Source organism: Apis florea, unplaced genomic scaffold (assembly GCF_048593485.1).
Source record: "Apis florea isolate Af1SG1 unplaced genomic scaffold, ASM4859348v1 contig_2291_pilon, whole genome shotgun sequence".
Taxonomy (NCBI): Eukaryota; Metazoa; Arthropoda; class Insecta; order Hymenoptera; family Apidae; genus Apis; species Apis florea.
In genome coordinates, this window is record NW_028256553.1 from 4,358,215 (window position 1) to 4,381,937 (window position 23,723).

At 23.1% G+C, this 23,723-nt stretch overlaps 8 protein-coding genes and 1 long non-coding RNA gene across 15 annotated transcripts in view; 4 read left to right on the forward strand and 5 right to left on the reverse strand.

Moving 5' to 3' along the window:
• Nucleotides 1–4,277, reverse strand: part of LOC100864195 (organic cation transporter protein) — a 22,309-nt gene extending 18,032 nt beyond the window's left edge. Inside the window, exon 1 of the mRNA XM_003694286.4 lies at nucleotides 3,570–4,277. Within this exon, the coding sequence (XP_003694334.2) occupies nucleotides 3,570–3,886 (317 nt within the window). The 5' untranslated portion in view covers nucleotides 3,887–4,277. The remainder of the gene's footprint in view (nucleotides 1–3,569) is intronic.
• On the forward strand, nucleotides 4,257–7,779 carry LOC116414493 (uncharacterized). The gene is made up of 3 exons (XR_004225040.2): nucleotides 4,257–4,463; nucleotides 7,338–7,436; nucleotides 7,573–7,779. It is a non-coding gene; the product is annotated as an uncharacterized LOC116414493 (long non-coding RNA).
• Nucleotides 6,154–10,963, reverse strand: LOC100864400 (uncharacterized). 4 transcript variants are annotated; one of them, XM_031916900.2, is made up of 13 exons: nucleotides 10,406–10,963; nucleotides 9,622–9,806; nucleotides 9,143–9,428; nucleotides 8,949–9,055; nucleotides 8,744–8,874; nucleotides 8,521–8,657; nucleotides 8,340–8,458; nucleotides 8,115–8,238; nucleotides 7,827–8,055; nucleotides 7,517–7,690; nucleotides 7,230–7,415; nucleotides 7,066–7,145; nucleotides 6,154–6,974 (listed from the first exon to the last, which is right to left on the reverse strand). In XM_031916900.2, exons 2-13 carry the CDS (start codon nucleotides 9,803–9,805, stop codon nucleotides 6,845–6,847), a joined length of 1,887 nt encoding a protein of 628 aa, XP_031772760.2. In that variant the 5' UTR covers nucleotide 9,806; nucleotides 10,406–10,963; the 3' UTR covers nucleotides 6,154–6,844. The 4 variants fall into 4 exon arrangements, with proteins under 4 accessions (XP_031772760.2, XP_012342826.2, XP_012342827.2 ...); XM_012487372.3 differs by having other exon boundaries at nucleotides 7,827–8,058; XM_012487373.3 differs by having other exon boundaries at nucleotides 8,521–8,660.
• Nucleotides 10,964–11,204: 241 nt separating this feature from the next.
• Scsalpha1 (Succinyl-coenzyme A synthetase alpha subunit 1) lies at nucleotides 11,205–14,298 on the forward strand. Of its 2 annotated transcripts, none has more exons than XM_012487376.3 (7): nucleotides 11,205–11,427; nucleotides 12,196–12,431; nucleotides 12,505–12,726; nucleotides 12,840–12,944; nucleotides 13,079–13,258; nucleotides 13,439–13,573; nucleotides 13,656–14,298. In XM_012487376.3, exons 1-7 carry the CDS (start codon nucleotides 11,391–11,393, stop codon nucleotides 13,740–13,742), a joined length of 1,002 nt encoding a protein of 333 aa, XP_012342830.1. In that variant the 5' UTR covers nucleotides 11,205–11,390; the 3' UTR covers nucleotides 13,743–14,298. The 2 variants fall into 2 exon arrangements, with proteins under 2 accessions (XP_012342830.1, XP_003694335.1); XM_003694287.3 differs by having other exon boundaries at nucleotides 11,222–11,427; nucleotides 13,079–13,279.
• Nucleotides 13,970–15,395, reverse strand: Alg13 (Alg13 UDP-N-acetylglucosaminyltransferase subunit). The gene is made up of 2 exons (XM_003694259.4): nucleotides 14,910–15,395; nucleotides 13,970–14,789 (listed from the first exon to the last, which is right to left on the reverse strand). The coding sequence occupies exons 1-2, from the start codon at nucleotides 15,000–15,002 to the stop codon at nucleotides 14,370–14,372; spliced, it is 513 nt and encodes a 170-aa protein (XP_003694307.1). The 5' UTR covers nucleotides 15,003–15,395; the 3' UTR covers nucleotides 13,970–14,369.
• Nucleotides 15,225–17,219, forward strand: Rtc1 (RNA terminal phosphate cyclase 1). Of its 2 annotated transcripts, XM_086903188.1 has the most exons (8): nucleotides 15,225–15,646; nucleotides 15,753–15,992; nucleotides 16,067–16,233; nucleotides 16,314–16,347; nucleotides 16,435–16,488; nucleotides 16,554–16,704; nucleotides 16,801–16,905; nucleotides 16,983–17,219. In XM_086903188.1, the coding sequence occupies exons 1-8, from the start codon at nucleotides 15,505–15,507 to the stop codon at nucleotides 17,125–17,127; spliced, it is 1,038 nt and encodes a 345-aa protein (XP_086759314.1). In that variant the 5' UTR covers nucleotides 15,225–15,504; the 3' UTR covers nucleotides 17,128–17,219. The 2 variants fall into 2 exon arrangements, with proteins under 2 accessions (XP_086759314.1, XP_012342828.3); XM_012487374.3 differs by having other exon boundaries at nucleotides 16,314–16,488.
• LOC147658314 (tRNA-specific adenosine deaminase 1-like) lies at nucleotides 15,998–19,015 on the reverse strand. The gene is made up of 3 exons (XM_086903187.1): nucleotides 18,339–19,015; nucleotides 17,979–18,230; nucleotides 15,998–17,572 (listed from the first exon to the last, which is right to left on the reverse strand). The coding sequence occupies exons 1-3, from the start codon at nucleotides 19,013–19,015 to the stop codon at nucleotides 17,293–17,295; spliced, it is 1,209 nt and encodes a 402-aa protein (XP_086759313.1). The 3' UTR covers nucleotides 15,998–17,292.
• LOC100870741 (uncharacterized) lies at nucleotides 19,013–21,046 on the reverse strand. 2 transcript variants are annotated; one of them, XM_031916916.2, is made up of 6 exons: nucleotides 20,414–21,046; nucleotides 20,104–20,184; nucleotides 19,880–19,987; nucleotides 19,526–19,812; nucleotides 19,251–19,452; nucleotides 19,013–19,185 (listed from the first exon to the last, which is right to left on the reverse strand). In XM_031916916.2, exons 1-6 carry the CDS (start codon nucleotides 20,472–20,474, stop codon nucleotides 19,046–19,048), a joined length of 879 nt encoding a protein of 292 aa, XP_031772776.2. In that variant the 5' UTR covers nucleotides 20,475–21,046; the 3' UTR covers nucleotides 19,013–19,045. The 2 variants fall into 2 exon arrangements, with proteins under 2 accessions (XP_031772776.2, XP_086759316.1); XM_086903190.1 differs by lacking the exon at nucleotides 20,104–20,184 and having other exon boundaries at nucleotides 20,414–20,840.
• Nucleotides 21,047–21,072: 26 nt separating this feature from the next.
• LOC100865431 (trafficking protein particle complex subunit 12) lies at nucleotides 21,073–23,405 on the forward strand. The gene has a single exon (XM_003694220.4). It carries the CDS (start codon nucleotides 21,706–21,708, stop codon nucleotides 23,278–23,280), a length of 1,575 nt encoding a protein of 524 aa, XP_003694268.1. The 5' UTR covers nucleotides 21,073–21,705; the 3' UTR covers nucleotides 23,281–23,405.
• The last annotated feature ends 318 nt before the right edge of the window (nucleotides 23,406–23,723 follow it).

Below are 23,723 nucleotides of genomic sequence, written 5' to 3' on the forward strand. Positions count from 1 at the left end.
GTTACTGCATTAAAATATAATGTCTGTTTTAAATGAGATCAACAAAGTTGTCAGTGCATGCCTAATTTCCATTAAAATTTGAATTGCATCATCAAAGTATATTTCATCGTCATACATTTTTGCATAATTATATGCACAGGGTAAATGCCTTTTACGTAAAACTATGTTCTGTCGTTTTTCATCGCAATCAACGATATCAAACCGAATGTTACGTGCTCAACGCCATTTTTTTATGTTCACGCTCTCATTGTTTGCATGAAGGTTCAAGTGTGTTTACGCCTCGAACACGATAATACCGACTCGAGGAATTTTATCCAGGGAGCATTGTGCGAATATATTGCAACATATCCTTCGACTCTTGAAACATCTTAACAACGGATTATGGTGCAATCGAAATGTCGTGTAGTAGGCGTGAATTAATAAGGTTAATTTACAAATTATTATATATAAATATTGTTTTAACGGATTGGCAAATACAATTTTTATATAGGTGATCATATATCTATAATTTGTTTATTGTTAAAGATTAAAATTTAAATAATTTTAAAATTATAACAATATGTATTGAAAATGGAGGATCATATTTTTACAAAGATTTTATTGTTTTCATTGAAATATAATTTAATGATAAATTGAAAATGAAAAAAAATATTATAATTATAATAATGTAGTATTAAAAAATGGAAGATGTCATTTCTTGAATATGTTTTCTTGAAATATCAAATATTCAGAAATGTTCATGTTGGTATTTTTTTAATTTTTTAATTAGAATTCTTGAATTAAAAATTTTTTTAGATGTTATCTAATAGATTAGAGTAAAAATAAAATATGAAATTGTATGATATTAAAATTTTAAATATATGTATTTTAATTTTAAATATATAATATTATTTAAACTATTATAAATTTAATTAAAATAATCCATATATATTTAGAATTATAATATAATATCACGAAAATAGAGAATGCTATTTTTTTGCAAATTCTTTCAAAAATTATATTAAAATTAAAATACATAAAATATTTTCTTAAATAAAAACTTTATATAGTTTATATATTTAACGCTATATATTTAATTAAAATAATATTTAACTCTTATCTCTAGGTATATATTACATTTTTATAATCATCGCCAAAATATCATTAATTATTGTTATAAATTGTTTACAAATTCTATATAAATTTCCATTCTAAGAATTCTCTACTGAGAAACTTTCTTAACTAGACCGAAACATCTTTAAATTAAATCAAACAAATTGAAATAATTTATCCAAAAACCACTATTATCTTAATCACATATTCTACATTCATTATCATTATAGAATATTAAATATTCAACATTTAATATTTTTATACTGCTATAAATTATTTAATTAAATCCTGAATAATTTTTCATTTTAATATCTATTCTATCATGAAACATTCTTAATAACAACTTTTACGAAGATCGAAAGATCTTTGACTCAAATGGCGCGTTAACGAGAAAGTTACAATACAGTATCAACAAAGTTTCCAAAGTTTTCTAATAAGTTAAAACAGAAATCAGAACTTAATTAATTTCACTATTTATCAGTTCGTAATTAGAATAAAACAATAATTCTTATTATGCAAGTATTTCAAAAGAAAACCAAATGTAAATCCAGATGTAATATGCATACGTTCATCTGTAGAAATATTATGAAGACTTTTACGATTTGTTACCTATTACCAGCACTATTCAAATAACATCGAAGGTTGTTAACCTACCGCAATAGTTGTAAGCAAACGAAGGTTCAATGTTATAGCTTGAAAAAACATTTCGTCACAGCGCATTGCTAAAAGAAACGTTGACATTTTTGTTTGAGTTTTTTATCTCGATGATTGTATATTCATACTTGCCGAGCATAGTATAAACGTTTTTAACAGAATTAATGCTATTGAAATCGGAGAACAATTAGAACACCATTGCGATAAAAGAATTTTTCGTTTGAATATTTTTTGTAAATAATTTATTATATAAAATTAAATTTAAAATTTTTTAAATAATCATTGAAAATTAAAGATTTATGTTATAAAAATTGAATTAAAAAATTAATAGATTATATATATATATATGTATAATTGGTATTATAAGTAATCACTACTTTTTATAAATAAGTAATTTTCAATTTTTAGAAATTAAAAAGATTATTTTATATATTTTATAGTAATGTGAAAATATTAAAAGTTTCAATTTAAGAAAATTAATTTTTATCTAACCGTATTTAGAGATCAAAAAAAAAAGAAAAATCAAAACGATGTTAGATCATTAAAATATTATCTTTGTACGTGCCTTGTTCAATAACTAAATAATATGTGCAAAAACTATTTATCCAGATTGTCGACGTGTATCCAATTTATCCTGAATCACAAAACAGATATTAAATGTTGATAATCGTTCGTCATTAGAATTTTTTATTGCCAATACAATCACAAAATTAATACGATCATAAACACCCATACTCATAAATGCAATCCGATCAGAATTTTCATCAGACTGAATTATTGAATCTGAATAATTGAATCAATAATGATTTCTATTTTTCATTCTTATCACTTTATTATATCTATTTTTCACTTTTTTTTATCAAATGTATATAATAAATACAAAAATATTCATTTCAATATTTTAAAGATAAAAATTTAAATATCAAGTAAAAAAAATTGTTTATATCAAGAAAAATTAGATTTAAAGACAAAAAAAAAAGAAAAAATTTGAATAATTTGAATTTTAATTAGATATATGAATATCTTAATTTTTAAAGAATAAAGAAACCAATATAGTTTTTATGATTCAGGTTTTCATAAGAATTTTGCAAAAGAATTTAAAAGATTTCTTATAAATGCATATATATATATATATATGCTTATATTATAATATACTGTATGTTAACTATAATATCAAGATTTGGCAAATGAATTGCTTATTATAAAATGATTAAAAAACATGATATAAAAGATTTTGTTTAATTTATCCTTTGATTCATTAAATAGAATCTTACTATTAATATTAAGAAAAATCTTTTTAATCTCATGTGCGTTTATAAATGCTAAGATATTTCAATAAATGAATCAAAATCTTTTATATATCTTTTATGGGACTGTTTATTTATTCAGTAAAGATATCAATTTTAGAACAGACACAACAGAACGAAAGATTTATCTTTGATCTTAATCAAATTATCAATCCTAATTTTTATCTCTCATGATAAAAGAATCATCGAACAAATAATTATTATAACTTCAAATAAACAATAAATAATTTTATTATTAAATAAATTGTAAAGTTTCTTTTTTTAAAAAGTTTTCATGAATTTTAAAAAAATTTTTTTATTATATTTTTGTGTTAAAAATCATTTATCCATTTATTTTGAACAATTCTATTTATCCTATATCTTATCGATAGATATATGAAGCTAAATAAAATCTATTGCTGCGATTTCAGATTTCAATCTCAAAATTGATTTCATCTAATGAAAATATTTTTCTTTTTAAAATATCTAAACTTCTATCTTATTATAAAATATTTTCAATGTATTTTATCTGCTTACCTTTCATCGGATGTCAGATTCTTTAGTTCCGGTACCCAGCACCAATATTTTTCCGGTATTAACGTGATGAAGATTTGTGAGAAATAAACCCATGCCACAAATGAAGTAAAAGGAATCATCAGTATAAACAGAATCTTCTGATAAAGTCCAAATTCTCCGACATAGGGTAACAACTCGTCAAAATCTAAATCCTTCGTTTCTTCTTTGATCTCATTTGCTTCCGGTATTTGAATATCCATCGAGTTCTCACAATTCAAATTATTATCCCGGTTATCGTTCAAATGCACAGACGTTTCAAACTTTTCTTGAGGAGGCATCTTTTTGAAAAATAAACTCTTCAAAAATCAATAATCAATTATCGTTAGAAAAATTCGATCACCTTTCTCTCGTCAAAATTATGGATTGTGTCGGTTTACGTGAAAAAAGATCGCGAATTGATCTTTCTATGTTCCCAAATGCATCGTATTGCATTTGCTTTTGCATTTATATCTAAATTCTATAAATTTGTTTAAAAACCAGTTCAAAATTGTTTAAACTGCAATTTTCACAGACACGAATCGACCACATGGATCACTGTATTTATCATTGACATCGCGCGAATCCGTAACAATATTTAAAGGAATCAAAATAGGATTGGGTTAATCCTAAAAGATCGATAATGTGGGGAAAAAAAAAAGTGAACAAATCCTGACCGAGGAGTTAAGAACTGAAACGATCAGTCCTGTAACTGGCTATATAGCCACCGATCGAGAGGCACTCCCTCTCTTTTCCATGTACAAGTTGAATTCAGTGCTCTCCAAGTGGTATTAAAGAGAGTGCGGATCGCGTCAATCATATATCGCGTCATTGGTGGCTAACTAATTTCTTTTGCATTCTTCCCAGTTGCAGGCCAAGGCAAGACAATTGTCTTTTCTCGTTTCAACGTGTTCATTCATTTAATTAGTCACATAAATATATAAGTATACAATTGATATACAATTTTATGTCAGTAGTTTTTTAGAAAATTATATAAGAGAAAAAAACAATTCGAAATTTTATTTTCGACAAATATATTTAATATCTTATTGTAGAATGATTAATGATAGAATGGTTTTAAAATAAAAAAGAATATAAAAGTAGATAATAATTAAAATTTAAATTAATGTATTAAATGAAAATTTTAAAAATATGTTGGTATTTTTTATAAAATTTTATGAACTGATCATTTAATTATAATTACTAAAATTTTTACTTTAAAAAATTTATTATTACATTATACCAACTCAGATTATGAATACGTCTACTATCTATTTTTTTAATTATCAAATAATATAAAAATCACAAAATAAAAACATAAATGTACTTATTATGTTTTTTTGTGTAATCTTTGAATATATATATATATATATTTAAATATGAAAAAATTTGAGAAATCAAAAAATAAAAACTTTATTCAATTAATCCTATATAGAATATAATGACAAAAAAAACAATCAGCTTATTATGATAAATCATTATAAATTTATATTTATTATTATAAATTTATTATTAAAAATATTTCAAATAAAAAAGATTATAATTTTTGTATCTTTAAAATCGTTTTTTTTGTTATACAATTCTCACATTATCTTTAATAGTTATTTTCAATAAAGCAAAAGTAAATAATCGATTGACTTATTTGATTCATATAATTATGCTAAGATAGAATATGTTTACAAGTATGATCTTATACGCGTTAGCAATGATTTCTTTTTTTTCGTATTATATATCATCTTTATTTTCTATTCATAAATTATAAAAATGAAATTAAAAAAATAGGTTGTATGAACATAATACTAATATATCTTTATCATTTTTATCTATAATCAATATTATCTATTGGAGATTGGAAAATTAGTGAAGATTTATTTGATAACCTAGAAAATAAAGAAAATTTCTCGAAAAACAATAGTGAATAAAAAATTTCTGATAAAAATATATGTAATTTAAAGATAGTAAAGATGTTGCATACTTATTTAAAATATAAGTATTATAGTCTTTTATCAATATATTCGACCGAAACTTATTTATACATATAAAAAAATACATTTTAATATTCATTATTATATTATGCATACAAAAATAAATATTAGTAAACAACAAATTATCTGGAAGTAAATATATTTTAGATTAAAGATTAACAGACATTTACAATACTTTTCGATTACAGAATCATAAATATACAAGCATAATAAAAGCATGTTACCATTATGACATCATCCAATTTTAAAGATTTTAAAGATTTTAATGATAAATTATTTTTTTTTTTGCCGCCATAGCGATAACATTCAAATGCAAAAGGATAATAATTATTATTACTGCGCACTAGACATAATAAGAATAATTTATTGAATATTATACAGATTGTTAATTTAGTCAATTAAAATTAAATTGAATTATATCTTCTTTTAATAAATATTAAAAAAATTATGCGGAAATAAAATCTTCTAAAATAATAAGTTTTTTAAATCTAAGATCATTTTTTACGAAACTTTATCGATAATTTATTTTAAATGGAAATAGAATAATATATCGTTATGAAAAATAAATAATTTTTAATAATGAATTATTATAGTTTAGTTTTATTAAAAAATTCTTTTAATATAAAAACTTATGAAAAGTATACATAGCCTCAAGAAATCATTCAAATATGAAATCTTTAACTCTTTTCACAAATCATTAGAATATATTTAATGTATATAAAATTTATATCAATATAGCACCCATTGGAAAATTACTATAACACAGGAATATATTTTTTCATAATTATTCATTATATTGGCTGTTATCAATAATTAAAATTTCTTTTTTTCTTTTTTATGTGTATGTGACACATATTAAAAAAGTAGAATAAAAAACACGAAGACTTATACCACTTCATATGTTTCATATAATCTAACAATTTGTTATTATCCGAAATATTACATACAAGATAAATTATCGGACAAAATACATGTTTTATTAATATAATAACGCATAATAAACAAACCTAACATTTTTATGTACACTATTATTAATATCCATGATCCATGGATGCAAAGATAATAAATCAAGACAAACCTCTCCTACAACTTCAGGAACTTAGTTCTATTCCATTATCAATATTTTGATTATTCACAGTAAAATTTTTTACATCAACATTCATAGCAGTGTCAGAAAAAGGTTTACTCATGAATAGGATTTTTTAAAATATTTAGATGCGAATATTATCTGATTATACTTAAAAACAAAAACAAATGATTAAAATCGACCTTAAACTACGCAGTGCTTTCAAGCTCCTTGTGTAGAAAAGTTTCGATATCCACTCGACATATAGGACAGCGTTTATTAGTACATAACCACTGATCGACACAGTCTATATGAAATAAATGCATGCATGGAAGCCTCCTATATAAAAACATTAAAAGAATATTATATATAAAATAAAAAAATAGTTATTAAAAAAATTATTATGTTTATATATAAAAATATATTATACCTGACACTTTCACAGTCTTCGAATTCAGATAAACATATAGTACATTTTTCAATAGAATCTTCATTTTCAACTTTTTTCTCCTATTAAATAATAAAATATTAAAACGAAATAAAAATAGCAATACACATATTATGATAAATTCATAGAAAAATATAATACATTACCCGTTTGTACTTATAACGGAATGTGTGACTTTCAATTGATTCTTGTGTTGCTCCGCAATTAATATGAGCCATATGCCGTAAATTAACAAGACGCATATAATTTTCAAGTTGCGCCGACATTGGACGTGCTGGATGTAGCAAACCAAAAGATGAAAATGGCATTGTATCATGAGCATCGGATCCTTGCTGTGTGAAATATATGTATATGTATGTATTTATATATGTATATAAATACAAAAAATATATTAATATATAAATTATTCAAAGTATTATATATAAAAACATACCAAATGAAGATGTTGCAACCAATTAATATGAATATGATGTCTATGTTGTGGACCAGGTGGTCTTCGATGAGGACCATAATGATGATACATATGAGGTACATAAGGATGAACTGGCATTGAAGGCAGCATAACTGGTGGTGTTGGTTCCATTTCTACACCATTCAAAGAATTTTCCTAAACAAATAATATAAATGAATGTTATAAAAATTAAATTTCTGAAAAAACAATAAAAAATAAGAAAAATAAAAAAAATTATAAATTCATTATAATTTTATATTTATTATAATATAACTTTTTTGATTGAAATTACCATCACAGATTGTGCTGGACATGATGGGCTAACATTTGGTGGTCTCCTAGCTTCTGGATGACTATAAACAGTAGGTTGTTGTGGTGGTGGTAAAATTGGAGGAGGAAAATAATTTTCTGCAAATGTCATATTTTCCGAACCATTGCAACGATTATTTGCAGGATTAGGATTTCCATTATTACACGTATGTTGATTTGCTTGATGAACATGTGGATTGCATGATGTAGTACTACTAAATATAAAAATTATATATAATTTAAAATTTCAAATATTTATCATGATACTAACCTATGATGTGTCGAAAATCTTGGATGAAGACTCCGCCTGTGTACTTCTTGTACACGTTGTTGCATCCTCCATAATCTTTCTTGCACAGGATGCATACGTGGTCTTAACATTCCTGTAGAAGCATCTAAAAAAACATTCAGAATAATATCATTACAAAATATTATTAATTTTTTTAAATTTTTAGTGTAATATTTTTATCTTTTTATATTTTTTTTATATTTTTACCTGGTAGTTGACTATATCTTACAGGTATAACAGGAATTGGAATTCTATAATTATGATGCATACATCGACCATGATACACATAGTCTGGTGGACTATGCATGCAATAAGTATTGTTCCCACTATAAAACAATTATTAAAAATCTATAATCAAACATATTATATAATAAATAATTTATCATACCTATGTACATAATCCGTTGTTCCTGGACTTACTACCGAAGTTGTTGGGGTTGGTGGAGCATGTTCTTCATCTGATTCTACAGTCAAATCAACTACAGTTACTGGGCGATTATTTTCTTCATTATTTTGCACAGAATTCTGCTGTTGAAATATATTAAAACATTTTGTATTTTAAGCTCTTTATATAAATTTCATTGTGAAATAATTTAATAAAACTATTTCACCTTATTATTATTATGATTTACTGAAACAAGAACTTCAACCGAACCATCTTCATCATCACTACTAGTAGCATCATCACTACTTGAGGACCAATCTAATTGTAAATCAGGCGCTGATGGTGTATCATCATTTCCTATTCAATATAGGTAAAATAATAAGAAGTATACATATTTAATTATTCTTAATTATTATTAAAAAAAATCATACTTGTTGAATGTGTTGAATGTTGTTGAGAATTAATTGTATTTGGCAAAACTGAATGGTACAAAGTATTAACTTCATTGGCACTGTCATTCTCCATATTTTGCATAACTCTGTTTAAAAAAATTTTATTATTAATTATCAATATAATTCAATTAAAAATAAAAATTGTATAAATTTAAAAATTTTGAATTCCATACTTGTTAGAAGTTCCATCTGACAATCTAGATGGTCCAGCCACATCCAAATTATCAGATGGTTGATAATCCAATGATCGTTCTTCACTTCTTTTACTTTTATGTTTTACTGGAGGATCACGCTCATGTAAAATTCCTGTTGTTTCAGGCCCGTGTAAGTATGTTCCAAATACAAAATTATTGTTTGAAGCAGAATGATGAGATGGATTTACATAAGGATTAATAGGTACCACATCTAAATCTTCTACATCACTTTCTGCAAATAAGTGATCATATTCCATGTCATTGGCTAAAATAAAGAAAATTATTGAAATTATTTAATGGATTTTTTATATAAATTTTTTTTTATTAAAAATATTTTAATAATATTTTAATAAATTTTGTTAAAAAAAATAATTGCTTAAAATTAATAATGCAATAAAAAAATTAAAATATTTAAAAAAATATTGAAAAAAATTAATACATATATTATGTTATTTTACCTGAATTAAATCTTGGTTGTGGAGAAGGATCAACTGTAGATGAAAATGCTGTATCAAATATATCTGCTAAAGAAGTGGAATTTGCTTCCATAGACTGAGTTATGGATTCTGAATGATACAAATTATTTTGTTCATCTGCTTTAGTTTTGCACCAAACATTTTCAGAACTTGTGCTTTCTTCCATCCTGTTTGATGAATTTTATTTATATATTCAAATAAAGATTTATTACATTTAAATATAAATAAAAAAATATAATTATAAAATTAAAATTAATTTATTATTGTTATTATACAAATATTATAAAGTGTATTCTTTTCTGATATGTGATATTTATACAATATTATAGAAAAAAAAGATATAATTTTAATCAAAAATAAAAATTTTAATATTTATTTAAAAAAAAATAATAAAATCAATTAAAATATTAGATAATTAAAAAATTAAAAAATATATTATATATATATTGTAATAAAAATTATATATATATTTTCATTATTTTTTAATAACAATATTTTCTTTTAATTTCATGAAGAAATATATTAAATATGCTAGTTTTCAATAAAATAATATAATGATATATATATACATATATATAATAAAAATGTTTTTATATTATAAATAATATAATTAAATTTTTAAATTTAAAAAATAATTTTTTAAATTATATTAGAAATTATATTTGAATCTTCCACATTTAAATAAAATTATATTATTCCTTTTATGAAAATAATTGAAATAATATCTTAACGAAGAATGTAATACAAATTATAAAAGAGAGTGTACCTTGCAATTCCTTCGATGGTTTTGTAAAACGATAAGGCTCTCTTTACCACATCATTTTTATCAAGATATTTATTTTTTATATCACTGTCATTTATGTCGTTGTATCTATGCACGTCAATATTAACTTTGTAATTAGATCACTTCGAATTTTAATAAACTATTTGATCCATATGAAAATTTGTGTATAATTAAATTCTTATGTCAGTAATAACAATAAAATCGAAAAAGGATTTATATAGACTTTCTTTCGGTAATCTACATTTGGCAACTATGATACCATCAATCGTAACTTTCATTAACTACGTTCGATTTTTGGTGACCTCTGTTGATTATGCAGCATGCTACCTTTCCTTATATAATTACTATCACGTTCTTTACCAATTATTATAACATAAATTTAAAATTTATATAAATAATACTAATTTTTTAAATAAATATAATATTTATTATATAATGTATTCGTTTTCCTATCGCACCATTTTAATTTTCATGCTATATACTTTTATTCAACATGTATGGATATACTAAGTGATTCTAGTGTATATTTTAAAGATATACATAGGGATAAAGTTAACTTTCCTATATTTTTACCAATGAACAAGGAACTAGAGAAATTTTACGTAAATATTCCTAAAATCATAAATTCTAATTTTGAAATTATAAATTTAATACTCTATAATATTAATAATAATTTGCATATTATAAAAATTGTTTCGATATATTTAAAAACTTACAAAATTATTGTTTACAATAACATTTTTACATTGAAAAAAAATTATTTTGCATGAACCAATCATTTCAATGAACAGTATTCCTGTCATTTGACAAGTAACAAATCTGGAGTATTAGATATATGCGAGATATACTTCATGTATTTTCTTTCGAACTTGACCTCGCTAGTTCACCGAAGATAGTTCTCTTGATGGTGATTCTCTAATAATTCAATTTCGTTTATTGACCTCCTGAGGGAAACATCAATTAAAAAATGGCTGTAGCTGTTAGAACATTATCAAAATTTACAGGTAAGATAAGAATAATTATCTGTTATTTTTTAATGTTAACAGACTTTTATATATTTCGAAATAATTGTAACATATTTGTAAAGTATAAAAATTCACAGTTTTTTATGCTATTATTCTATTATTTTTGATATTAATATTTGATAATTCCTTTTTATGTTAAAACTTTCATTATATAAGAATGTATATAGTTATTCATAATTTAATTTTTTTGACACTACATATATATTTTTAATTTATTCCTTAATTTAATTTCTACATTTTCTTTTAAGTATTAATAAAGTATTATATAATTCTATATTAAATCTTTATCTGATTCATGTATATGTAATATAATAATATAATATAATCTTTTTTCTTAAATTATATTTTATTTAAACAATATTATTTCAATGTTATATCTATTGATATATTACATATAACTATCAAACATAATTTGCATATTATGTTAATTAATGTTATTACAGTATATCACTCTAAATGTCATATTAATCATTGAAGTCATTGGAAGATATTCAGTTAAAGAACCTTGACCTAAAAGTTAAGAAATTTGATATTGTTTCTATAAATAATATTCAATTAAAACAATGTTTAAACTTTCTATCTCTATCCCATAAAATAACATATGTTTCATTGTTCTTATATTTATATTAGAGAATATTATTAAAGAATATAAATTTTATTATAAAACAAAAGTTACTAATATTTTTCTTTAATCTTTTTTTAAAAAAACACTTTTTTTAAATAAATCATTTTTTTTATTTTTTTCAGTTAGGAAGTGTGGTAATTTATTACATACTCAAATAAGATTTAACTATATAGATACTAGGAAAAACTTGAAAATTGATTCCAATACCAAAGTTATATGTCAAGGTTTCACTGGTAAACAGGGGACATTTCATTGTCAACAAGCCATTGAATATGGTACTAAAATAGTAGGTGGTGTTAATCCCAAAAAAGCTGGTATACAACATCTTGGAAAACCAGTTTTTAAAAATGTAAAAGAGGTGAGCAAATAATTTTTTAATTTTATATTTTATATTTAAAATTAAAAAATTATTAAATCTATTTTTATTTTAGGCAAAAGAAGCCACAGGTGCTACTGCATCTGTCATTTATGTTCCTCCTCCAGGTGCAGCTTCAGCTATTATGGAAGCAATAGATGCTGAAATGCCATTAATTGTATGTATTACTGAAGGTATTCCACAACATGATATGGTCAAAGTTAAAAGACGACTTTTGGAACAAAATAAATCTCGTCTAGTTGGTCCAAATTGCCCAGGAATAATAGCTCCAGAACAGGTATTCAATATTTATTAATATTTAAAAAATTATGAAAAGAGAAATTTTGGAATCAATATATTATACGTATTATGTATATTCTAATATATTTTATAACAAATTACAAATTTCAGTGCAAAATAGGTATTATGCCAGGGCATATACATCAAAAAGGAAAAATTGGTATTGTATCAAGATCAGGAACATTAACATATGAAGCTGTGAATCAAACAACACTTGTAAGTAAATTTTTTTTTTTCTTAGAATTTTATATTTTCCTTTAAATTAAATAATGTTTTCCCTAAATAAAATTAAAAATTATATTTTTGAAAATGATTTTATATAAAAAACTATAAAAAAATTTTATTTTAAGGCTGGTCTTGGACAAACACTTTGTATTGGAATTGGTGGTGATCCATTTAATGGAACAAATTTTATTGATTGCTTGGATGTATTCCTCAGGGATCCAGAATGTGATGGTATTATAATGATTGGTGAAATTGGTGGTAGTGCAGAGGAATCAGCAGCGGAATATCTCATTGAACATAATACTGTTGGTTGTTCTTCTAAATTGGTACCCAACATCCTACCCTAATTCATAACTATTTTTTCCAGAAATTCCAATGTTCCTTGTATTCCACAAGACATCCTTATTCTATATCCTTATAAGTATAATTAATTTGAATATTATTACTTAAAAATATAATATATATCTATTATATTGTAATTGTAGGGAAATAAAACAAAACCAGTAGTATCATTTATTGCTGGTATCACTGCTCCACCTGGCCGAAGAATGGGACATGCTGGAGCAATTATTTCAGGAGGAAAAGGAGGTGCACAAGACAAGATTAATGCACTTGAAAAAGTATTAATTTGTTATCTATCGTAATTAAATTTTATCTATATTTATGATATAATAAATATAAATGTTGTTTTATTTTATTTAGGCTGGTGTAATAATTTCAAGGAGTCCTGCACAAATGGGAAATGAACTTTTGAAAGAAATGACACGCCTTGGTTTGATCTGTAATTAAAAACATATGCCATCTATAAATACACATTTGTAGTTTGCCTCATATGGATGTATCTTCATACAATAAATTGAAAGTATAAACTATGCTAGGATCGTCTAAAAAAACAATATAATGCATTAAAAATGTGCAACTTTATTAAATTGATAATGCAGTGACTATGTTCATTGATGCAAACTAACTCGTTTACTTTATTCCTAAAAAAAAGTCATGTAAAGAAATGTGAACACTTATTAAAAAATTAAATTTATTTTATTACTGTACAGTATTTAGAAAATATTTTTAATGCTATAGCTTTTATTTTAACAATTAGCAATCATCCAAAGATCATATAAAAGATACCTAACAATAACTGCCACTATTCTTCGTTACCATTTTTCTTAATCAAAAGTTATAAATTTTTCTATGCTATTACACTCTAATTTTAAGGAACAGTTATTTAAGCAATTCTTATTATATTGTTGTAAATTATATTAAAAGTATATCTGTTATAACTATAAAACTGTTATATATCTATATTGTAAAGCATTAAAATCTTAAATATATTGAATGAAATCAATTAGTTCTTTAATAATTTTTAAATTTTATTTATTATAAATAAAAGATAACATTAATTTTTTAAATATTTTTCTAGAATGAAAATCCCATTATTTTATCTATAAGCTTAGCAATATGTTTACTTTTATAATTAACAAATGGTTTTAATTCAGCAAAATTCATAGTTTGTATAGTATCTAATAAAGTTTCACAAGTACAATAATATAAATGCTTATTCTTGTAGAGTTCTTCAGCTAACTCTAATTGATGATTATCCATCAAACTTTGATTTGCAACTACAATTAAATCTTTTTTATTTTCTGAAGCATCTAAAATACTTCCTGCTCCTGCATGACTTATAATTAAATCAGTATTTTCTATGTATTTAGTTATATTTGCATTTAAATTGAAATATTCAATATTAACAAAACCACAACGTGGAATACAGTTTGGTATAAATAATGTTTTACCAATTTGTAAAATAATTTCATTATATCCCTTTGATGATAACATCTAAAATAATAAATTTTACAATATATATTTAAAACATCTTTTTAAAATAATTCAAAATATTTAAATATTTTTATACATTTATGAAAAAATAAAATTTTTTTAAAATTTGTATTCTTTTACCTCTAAAACTTCTGAACTAAGAACTGTCTTAATTAATTCATCAAATTTCGTAGTACCAACAGTAACAAATATCTTTTTCTTTATTAATGTCATTTTAAATATTTAGAAATATTAAAACTTAACATATTAATTAAAATAAATTATTAAGTATATTATTGGCATATTATTTCATATTAATTATTGTTCATAAAACTATATAAATAACATATTAAAATTTAGCAAAAGTACTTTGTTAAAGTTTATTCGATCTACATAAAATTATCAGATTTAAAATACAACTACTACTGTCGAGAATATATATATATATATATGAATATAAAATTCGCGATATCTTGTTACTTTCGACAATTTAAGAGAATGAGAAGAATGAATAGAAAAATAACACGATACTAAGCTGTTATCATCGCATTATGCATCATTCCCCCACTTATTAGAGCGTTCGTTATAATTCTCCCACCCTGCTATTCTCAAACGTCATGGACAGCCATTTTGTTTAAATATTTAATAACAGAGTTCTTAGAAGCAACATTAATGTTATCATATAATTCCAATACATTATTTTGTTTATTTTGTTTACCACGAATTTTAATAAAATATGCCAGCCAAAATAAAAAATAATGTTTTAATATATGAAGGTTGTAATTATTTACGATATCGTTTATTATTATCAACATTATCAGGTAAACCTGTACGAATTACAAATATTCGAACTAAAGATGACAATCCGGGACTTAAAGGTTAGTTTAAACATATCTTTCAAAAAATATTCAAAAATTAAAATAGATTTGTTTATTAATATTAATGTTTATATGTAATTTATATATGCACACGTTTATATCTTAGAGTATGAAGTCAATTTTATTCGTTTATTGGATAAAATTACAAACGGATCAAGAATAGAATTAAATGAAACAGGAACTAATTTGTACTATAATCCTGGATTATTGAATGGTGGTGAATTTGAGCATGATTGTAATATACAACGAGGTATTGGTTATTATTTGGAAGGAATTATGATATTAGCTCCATTTTGTAAAAATGCTGTAAATGTAAAACTTAAAGGAATTACAAATAATACAATAGGTAAATAATGTTTTTTAAACTTTTAATTTCAGAATATTAACAATGTATTATAATTATATGATTTAATTTTTAAGATCCATCTGTAGATAGAATTAAAGCATCTGCTATACCTATATTAAAAAAATTTATATCAGGTGATAATGAAATTATCTTTACTATTAATAAAAGAGGAGCTGCACCTTTAGGTGGTGGAGAAATCAAATTTAAATGTCCTATTAGTCGTAATCTTAGAAGTATTCAAGTTAGTAATTATAAACATAAATTATATTTCTTCGTCATTAGAATATTTATAATTTAAAAACAATAAAAATACATTTGTAGCTTCAAAATAGTGGAATGGTAAAAAGAATAAGAGGTACTGCATGTAGTATACGTGTATCTCCTGCTATTGGTAATAGAATTGTTGAATCTGTTAAATGTGTATTATTAAAATTTTTACCAGATGTCTATATTTATACGGATCATTGTAAAGGTGCATCAAGTGGAAAATCACCAGGTATAAAATTTTTTCTAACTTATATTTTTTAAGTTAAATGTTTCAAATGCTTATAAATATAATAGGTTTTGGAGTGAGTTTATCGGCTGAAACAACTTCTGAAGTTGTTTTTGGCGGAGAAGCATTCTCACCTCTAATGTCAACAGGTTCTTTACCATGTGTGCCAGAAGATATTGGTAAAGAAGCAGCTATGAAATTAATTGATGAAATTTATAGGTAAAAAAAATGTAACTATTTATATTTTTACATTAAAAAATATATAAACTAACTAATTAATTAAAGAAACTATTGTATAAATTTATATGATTGTAGAAATGGTTGTGTAGATTCACCTTTTCAAGCTATGACTGCAATGTTTATGGCATTGGGTAAGAAAGATGTTTCTAAAATTGTAACAGGTCCTTTAACACCATCAATGTAAGTAATTATGTTATAAATGAATCTTAAAAAAGAAAAAAACATTATAAAACTAATGCATAATATTATTCCTACAGGATACAATTTTTAAGGGATTTAAAAGATTTTTTTGGAGTCATCTTTAAAATTGAACCATTTAAAGAAGACGATGAAATATTAGAACAAGTTGTTTTAACTTGCATAGGTGTAGGATATACTAATATAAGTAAACGTACTTTGTAAAATATTATTGTACTTATTTTTTTTTGTTAAGTATCAATTTTATAATTGAAATTTATAAATCATATAAATATATACATATATTTGTATATAAATTTTATATTGTATATAATTTAATTTTACAATCTAAATTATATATTTTTTTATTTGTATAAAATTTAAAATATTTTATAACACAAATGTTTGCAACTGAATTGGTTTAGAAGGCCAATCATGAAAAAATTCCGATTTCAATGTGTTCCATAAATTTTGATAATTTTTAGACCATTTTTTACAATCTAAATAAGTAATTTTTTTAGGATGTCTTATATTACAATCAAAATGTTGATATTTATCACAAGTTCGTAAAAAAGTTTCAAAAAGTGCACGTCTGCTTATGAGTAAATTGCTACCTTTTTTTTTTTTCGTAGCTCCTTGTTTTCTACCTTCAACTGCTATTTCAGTATCACTAAAAATAAAAAATTATTAATTACTATTTTAATATTAACGTTAATTTAAAAAGTAAAAAGAGATAAACAAGATGCTATATATTTATGAGATACTTATAAAGGAATAGATCCTAAAAAGAAAATAAAACACAAAAGTTAATATACAAAATATCAATGTCAAGCTGACAGTAAATTTTTTTTTTATTTTTTTTATTATTTATTTTATAAGCAATTTATATAATAAGCTTGAATTAGATAAAGTGTTTTATTATATTAGGAAATTTAAATTGCTTATAATTTAATAGTAAGCCTCAACTAATATTTTTATATATCAATTTTTATATTTATTTTGCTCTCTAAAATCTATTCTTCAACAAAAAAAAATATAAAAATATATCAACATTCTATATAAATACTAAAAATTACCGATTTCTTACAGCACACCATATTATACTAGATGGACATGGATTTTTTCTTTCGGAATTCTTTTGTTGTTTAAAAAAAAGTTTACTTTGTATAATTTTTAATTTGTATATTTCTGAATTAAATCGTTTATACAATCCACGTTCCATTGCTTCCAGAGAAAAAGGAGAATTACCTCCTATTATAATAGTTTCTAATTTTATTGGAGGTATTAGTATTGATAAAAATGATCCCTGTATTCCAAGTAAATTCCATCTAAAATCAATATATAAAAAATTATCATATTTCCATATTGTTCCAAATTTATTATTCCAAAATTACCATATATTATATACATTCAAAATAAATTATAATTTTATTTACTTTGCTATTTTATCTGAACAAGACAAACTAAGAGTAGGATTTCCTCGTCCTGGTTTAGTTCGTAATGGTCCAACTACATGATAATTTACTCCAGGTAAATGAGGATCTTGATATTTTTCAGATTTAACACATTTTGCTCCTGTTCTATATATATCTTTAATTATTTGTTTTTTTTTTTCATTGATATTAGATTTTATTTCTATTTCAATATTATGATTATATTTCTTAATTTTTATTGGAGGTGCATTATCTTCTTCTTTTAAAAATATAGAACAATCTCCACAAGGAGTTTGACTTGTAAAAAAATGAAATGATATGCCATCATTTATTTTAATTTTTTTTTTATCGTCTATTATAAAGACATTATTTTTAGCACCACTGAGTAAAAAATCGATTTGTTCATATAAATATCTTAAAAAGGCACGTCTAACCAGAATTTCTGCATGTGAATCACTTAATCTACATCCTTCTTCATATAGTTTTGTATTCATTAAATCTATTTTTCCTAAGCATTTTGTTCCTGTAGCAAGAGCTACTAGGGAAAGTGTACCATCCTCTTTTAATAATACTATACCTGATAATACAGTCCATTCTTTTTGTGATGGTTTACCATTCTTACCAAGTTTATTATATTTTTCTAAACAAAGTTGTGCAACTTTATCTGCAAAATCTTCCATGTTTTTTATTTTATTTATTTTTGAATTGATTTAATATACATTAGAAGGATCCCAAGCATATTTGAATTGAGGTAAAGAAAATAAAATATTCATGCTCTCTTCATCAATTAAAAAATCTAATTGAATATTATCTCTTATATGTTCTTTATTTACAGCTTTAGGAATAACACCTATAATAATTTTATTAAATAATAATAATATGTATTAGAAATAAAAAAAAAGATAAATTATTTACCAATTCCTTGTTGTAAAGCCCACTTTAATAACAATCGTGCTGATGATACATTAAGTTGAGAAGCTATTTTTAACACAATTGGATTTCTCAAAAGATTAATATTACCACTAGTTCCTAAAGAAGAATATGCTTGTATATGAATTCCTTTTTCATTGCAATATTTTATTAATTCTTCTTGACGATAGTGTGGATGCAATTCAACCTATGGTAAAAATTTTAATAAATATAAAAATAATAATGAATGTAGATTAACTATGTAAATGCAATTAACTTACTTGGTTAACTGCTGGTAGTATATCTTTACAATTTTGTAATAATTCTTGTAAATGTTTAATTGTAAAATTAGATACACCTATAGATCTTATAAAACCTTGTTTTTTCAAATCTACTAACTTATTCCAAGTCTTTGCTCTTAAACTTGGATTATTTGTTGAAGTTTCTGGTATACGAGTTGCTCCTGGCCAATGAATCAAATACAAGTCAATGTACGTAGTATTGAGTGCTTTAAGAGATTTTTGCACACATTGTTCTATTCCTTTTGGATCTCCATTTACACTTGGTGCTATTATTTAAATGAATATATTTATATTAATCATATATATTTATCAAATATATTTATCAATACTTACGAAGCTTAGTTGTAATAAAAATATCACTTCTTTGAAGATTATATTTTGGTAATAAATTTTTTAAAGCATAGCCAATGTTTTCTTCATTTCGATATCCTACAGCTGTATCTATAATATAATACAAAAAATAATAGATTTCTATTATATAATAAAAATTAATATGTATTCTCTTATTAATAAACACATATATTAATAATCCACTTATATATTCACTATATACAAACCAATAGAACGAAAACCAACATTTAAACTTTCATCTATTACTTCATATATTAATTCTTTTCCTTGAATTTTATATGTTCCAACTAAAATAAAAATTTTAAATTTAATATTTTATTATGATAAATTATAATCTTTTGAAATTATAATCTATTTTTATTATTATCATTTTTAATAATATCTTTGATGTATTATTATATTATTATTATTATATTATTATATTAATATGCATAGCATAACTTAAAGATTAATTTAAAATAATACGTATATTTATATATTATATTTTACATATTTATTATATTTTAATAAACTTACATCCAATTAGAGGCATATCATAACCACTTGAAAGACAAACATTTCTCACAATGTTGGTCATAATATTATTAATTTATTTTGTTATTATCTTATATCTATATATTATTTTATATATTGTATCTATATATATATTTATACATATACGCATAAATATAATAATATCGTTATTATTTTTTTACAATATCATCTTTCATAAAAAATATTAATTAAAAGGAAATTATGATTAAACTTTATTTTAGAATACCAAAAATTGTTGAATTTTTTTTATATTTTCTAATAATTTTTGATTAATTATTTTATCCAAAAAATAATTTTAAGTTTAAGAATCTATTAGTTTAAAAATTATTATTCGTATATAAAGTTAATAATTTTAATCACATCGGATAAGTTGATGCCATATTAATTCCTTTATACACTAGTTCATTCAATGAGCGGAATTATTATTTGTATATAGATGATGATCATACAAATCTATTAAATAATATCTTTAAAGTACTGAGTTAATAAGATAGATTTTTTTCCAGTCGCTAATATTACCAACAATGATTATTATTTTAATAAATTTTATTCCATTATCGAATCATATCAAATGAACAATTGTATATATACACGTCATTATATATATATATCATACGGACAAATCATAAAAAAAAACACGCATATTACATCTGTACAACCGAATTTGATTTATTATGCTTAAATCACTTTTATGTAAATAGCGACTCCAATTATTGTGTATGAATTATGAACAACTCAACATTTTTAATTTTTTAATAATTTATTAGTTTTAATAATTTATTAATCTTTATATTATATTATATATTATTTTTATATATTATTCTTAGTAATTTGTCAAATATGTTTAAAATTACTTTAAATACGAATAATTTTTCCACAAATAGTTTTTTAAAATTTTTAAAAGAGACTATAAAGATACAAAAAAATTTTAACCATCTTTTATCCCAAAATAAAGTTTTATTAAATTATTTCTATTATAATATTTAATTAATTTTATTTTATAATTGAATATATACAATTATAATTTATATAATAATTTTATTAATTATATATAATATATAAAGTACATAATTAATACAAAGTTAATACTGATAATACTTAGTATTCCAATCTACATTACATTGTATGTACTTACATATATTTTGTTCATGACAAAATATTTCAATCTGATTTTGACAGTTAATATTTAAGCTTTTTTTCACATTTTTATAAAATTTATAAATCATATAATTATAAATGTATATAAATTAAGTAAAAATAAAATAAAATATAGAATGGCTGAAGAAAATGAATCTTCAACACGACAGAAATCTGAAAATACTGGAGAGGTTACAAAAGAAATAGAGGCTGATATTAGCCGCTATTTTGAAAATGCATCTCGCACAATTTTTGATGAGATTGTATCACCTAAAAAAGAAGATTTTTTCAATATACGAAAAACTTCTGAAAGTAGAATTCCAGATTTTGAATTACTCACAGATCAATCAAACGAATTTTTAAAAAGTAATTCATTACTCGATAATGAACGACTCGATCACAGTGGCACAAATGATGTACACAGAGATGTATGGATACCTTCTGAACAAACAAGAAAAATTCTACGAAGTATTGCTACATCAACTGTTGGGACTAATTCTCTTGACAGAGAAAATTTGACAATGCCAGGTCTTGCAGTACAAGGAGATATGCCAAATTTAATAAAAAGTACTGCTGTACGATTTCTAGGTGAAGATGAAAATATACAAAGGCATGTACTTACTGCTTCTGATGTAACTCAAGATGAACGTGGTTTAAGGACGTTAATACAAGCTGGTTGTTACAAAGCAGCAATAAATTTATCAGGAAGATTATTGGCAGTATATGCTCAAGGATTTGGCAAAATAAATCAGCCTAGTAAACATTCTCCACATTCTTTACAATTATGGTATACAAGACTAGCTCTTTTGACTAAACTTAAGCAAATTGATATTTTAGAAAATGAATCAAAACCATTTGGTAATTTAGATAAACCAGACATGTATTTTACATTTTATCCTGAACTATATGGTACTAGACCAGGTTCTATGGCTTCTTTTTCTTTTAGATTACTTTTAGCTGAAATTCCAATGTATTGTGGTAAAGCAAAACAAGCATTGGATAATCTTTTTAAACTTCTGTCAATAGTGAATCAAATTATAACTAATTTTAATGCTGGATTTAATGGAGATGGATCCCATATTAAAATAAATTGCGCAGAACAAGAAGATGCTATACGATTATGGAAAGCCAGAAGATCCAGAATTCTTATATCTATTACTAACTGTGCAGTTAGCATGAAAAATTATGTATTAGGCATAAATATTTTAGAAAAACTTTGTGAATCTGCAGATTGGACATCTGAACAAATGGATGCATTGAAAGCTAGTATAGGTAGATTACATCTATTTTTGGGAGATGTTTCAGCAGCAGAAAAATTTCTAATTAATTTACATAAAAAAGATAATAATCTAACTGTTCGAGAATTAACAGATAGAGGATTATTAGCAGTAGCTCATAATTCTTTCCAAGAAGCATATAAGTGTTTTCAAGCAGCAGAAGCATTGGATCCATCAAATATCGCATTAATTAATAATATGGCTGTTTGCCTTTTATACACAGGCCAGTTAAAAGCTGCAGTTCATTTATATGAAAGCATGATAACAAGAAATCCTGTAAAAAGTTTACAAGAACCCATATTGTTGAATATATGTACATCATATGAATTACATACAATTCATTGTAAACAACCGAAGTTACATTTACTAAATCAATTAAATAGATATAAAGGAGATTCTGTAGATATACAATGCCTGAAACTTCCTTTAAATTAAAACTATTTTGTTTGTCTATGTATAATATATAATCAGGCTGGAGATAAAATTTTTAATTTTTTATTTAATTATGAAAATGTATAAATTTTAGTAATAAAATAAAAATTGTATTCTTAAAAATTTAATATTACTTAATTTTTATTTTTTATTCATATATTTTCATATTTTTTATCATATATTTTCTTTCAATAATTAATTTATAAAATTATTAAATTTATCAAATTGAATTTTCGTCTATAATTTAATTTTCAATTATCGATGAAAAATTTATTATTTTATTAATATCTGTGAATAAAATGTGTAAAAATGTTATTCTACTATATTGTCATTTCGAAATAAATATATTCAATAATTTTATTTAATATTATTATTTATTAATTACATTATTTTATTAAATATATTAACTGGCATATTATTTGCTACTTATAGATCATATAATTATC

What these genes read in the sequence shown, in the direction of transcription:
- LOC100864400 (XM_012487371.3), bottom strand. Translation starts at nt 9,805, where the DNA reads ATGGAAGAAAGCACAAGTTCTGAAAATGTTTGGTGCAAAACTAAAGCA. An exon ending in ACAACGGATTATGTACATAG is followed by an intron (nt 8,459 to 8,520) that starts GTATGATAAATT and finishes ATTGTTTTATAG; the next exon opens with TGGGAACAATACTTATTGCA. An exon ending in GAAGACTGTGAAAGTGTCAG is followed by an intron (nt 6,975 to 7,065) that starts GTATAATATATT and finishes GTTTTTATATAG; the next exon opens with GAGGCTTCCATGCATGCATT.
- Rtc1 (XM_012487374.3), top strand. Translation starts at nt 15,505, where the DNA reads ATGCCAGCCAAAATAAAAAATAATGTTTTAATATATGAAGGTTGTAAT. An exon ending in TGACAATCCGGGACTTAAAG is followed by an intron (nt 15,647 to 15,752) that starts GTTAGTTTAAAC and finishes TTTATATCTTAG; the next exon opens with AGTATGAAGTCAATTTTATT. An exon ending in AATTACAAATAATACAATAG is followed by an intron (nt 15,993 to 16,066) that starts GTAAATAATGTT and finishes TTAATTTTTAAG; the next exon opens with ATCCATCTGTAGATAGAATT.
- LOC100865431 (XM_003694220.4), top strand. Translation starts at nt 21,706, where the DNA reads ATGGCTGAAGAAAATGAATCTTCAACACGACAGAAATCTGAAAATACT.
- LOC100870741 (XM_031916916.2), bottom strand. Translation starts at nt 20,474, where the DNA reads ATGACCAACATTGTGAGAAATGTTTGTCTTTCAAGTGGTTATGATATG. An exon ending in TACTACCAGCAGTTAACCAA is followed by an intron (nt 19,453 to 19,525) that starts GTAAGTTAATTG and finishes TTTTTACCATAG; the next exon opens with GTTGAATTGCATCCACACTA. An exon ending in GGCTTTACAACAAGGAATTG is followed by an intron (nt 19,186 to 19,250) that starts GTAAATAATTTA and finishes AAATTATTATAG; the next exon opens with GTGTTATTCCTAAAGCTGTA.
- Scsalpha1 (XM_003694287.3), top strand. Translation starts at nt 11,391, where the DNA reads ATGGCTGTAGCTGTTAGAACATTATCAAAATTTACAG. An exon ending in AACATTATCAAAATTTACAG is followed by an intron (nt 11,428 to 12,195) that starts GTAAGATAAGAA and finishes TATTTTTTTCAG; the next exon opens with TTAGGAAGTGTGGTAATTTA. An exon ending in TTTTTAAAAATGTAAAAGAG is followed by an intron (nt 12,432 to 12,504) that starts GTGAGCAAATAA and finishes TTTTTATTTTAG; the next exon opens with GCAAAAGAAGCCACAGGTGC.
- Alg13 (XM_003694259.4), bottom strand. Translation starts at nt 15,002, where the DNA reads ATGACATTAATAAAGAAAAAGATATTTGTTACTGTTGGTACTACGAAA. An exon ending in TTAGTTCAGAAGTTTTAGAG is followed by an intron (nt 14,790 to 14,909) that starts GTAAAAGAATAC and finishes TTATTATTTTAG; the next exon opens with ATGTTATCATCAAAGGGATA.
- LOC147658314 (XM_086903187.1), bottom strand. Translation starts at nt 19,015, where the DNA reads ATGGAAGATTTTGCAGATAAAGTTGCACAACTTTGTTTAGAAAAATAT. An exon ending in TGTTCAGATAAAATAGCAAA is followed by an intron (nt 18,231 to 18,338) that starts GTAAATAAAATT and finishes TATTGATTTTAG; the next exon opens with ATGGAATTTACTTGGAATAC. An exon ending in TGGTGTGCTGTAAGAAATCG is followed by an intron (nt 17,573 to 17,978) that starts GTAATTTTTAGT and finishes TTTTATTTTTAG; the next exon opens with TGATACTGAAATAGCAGTTG.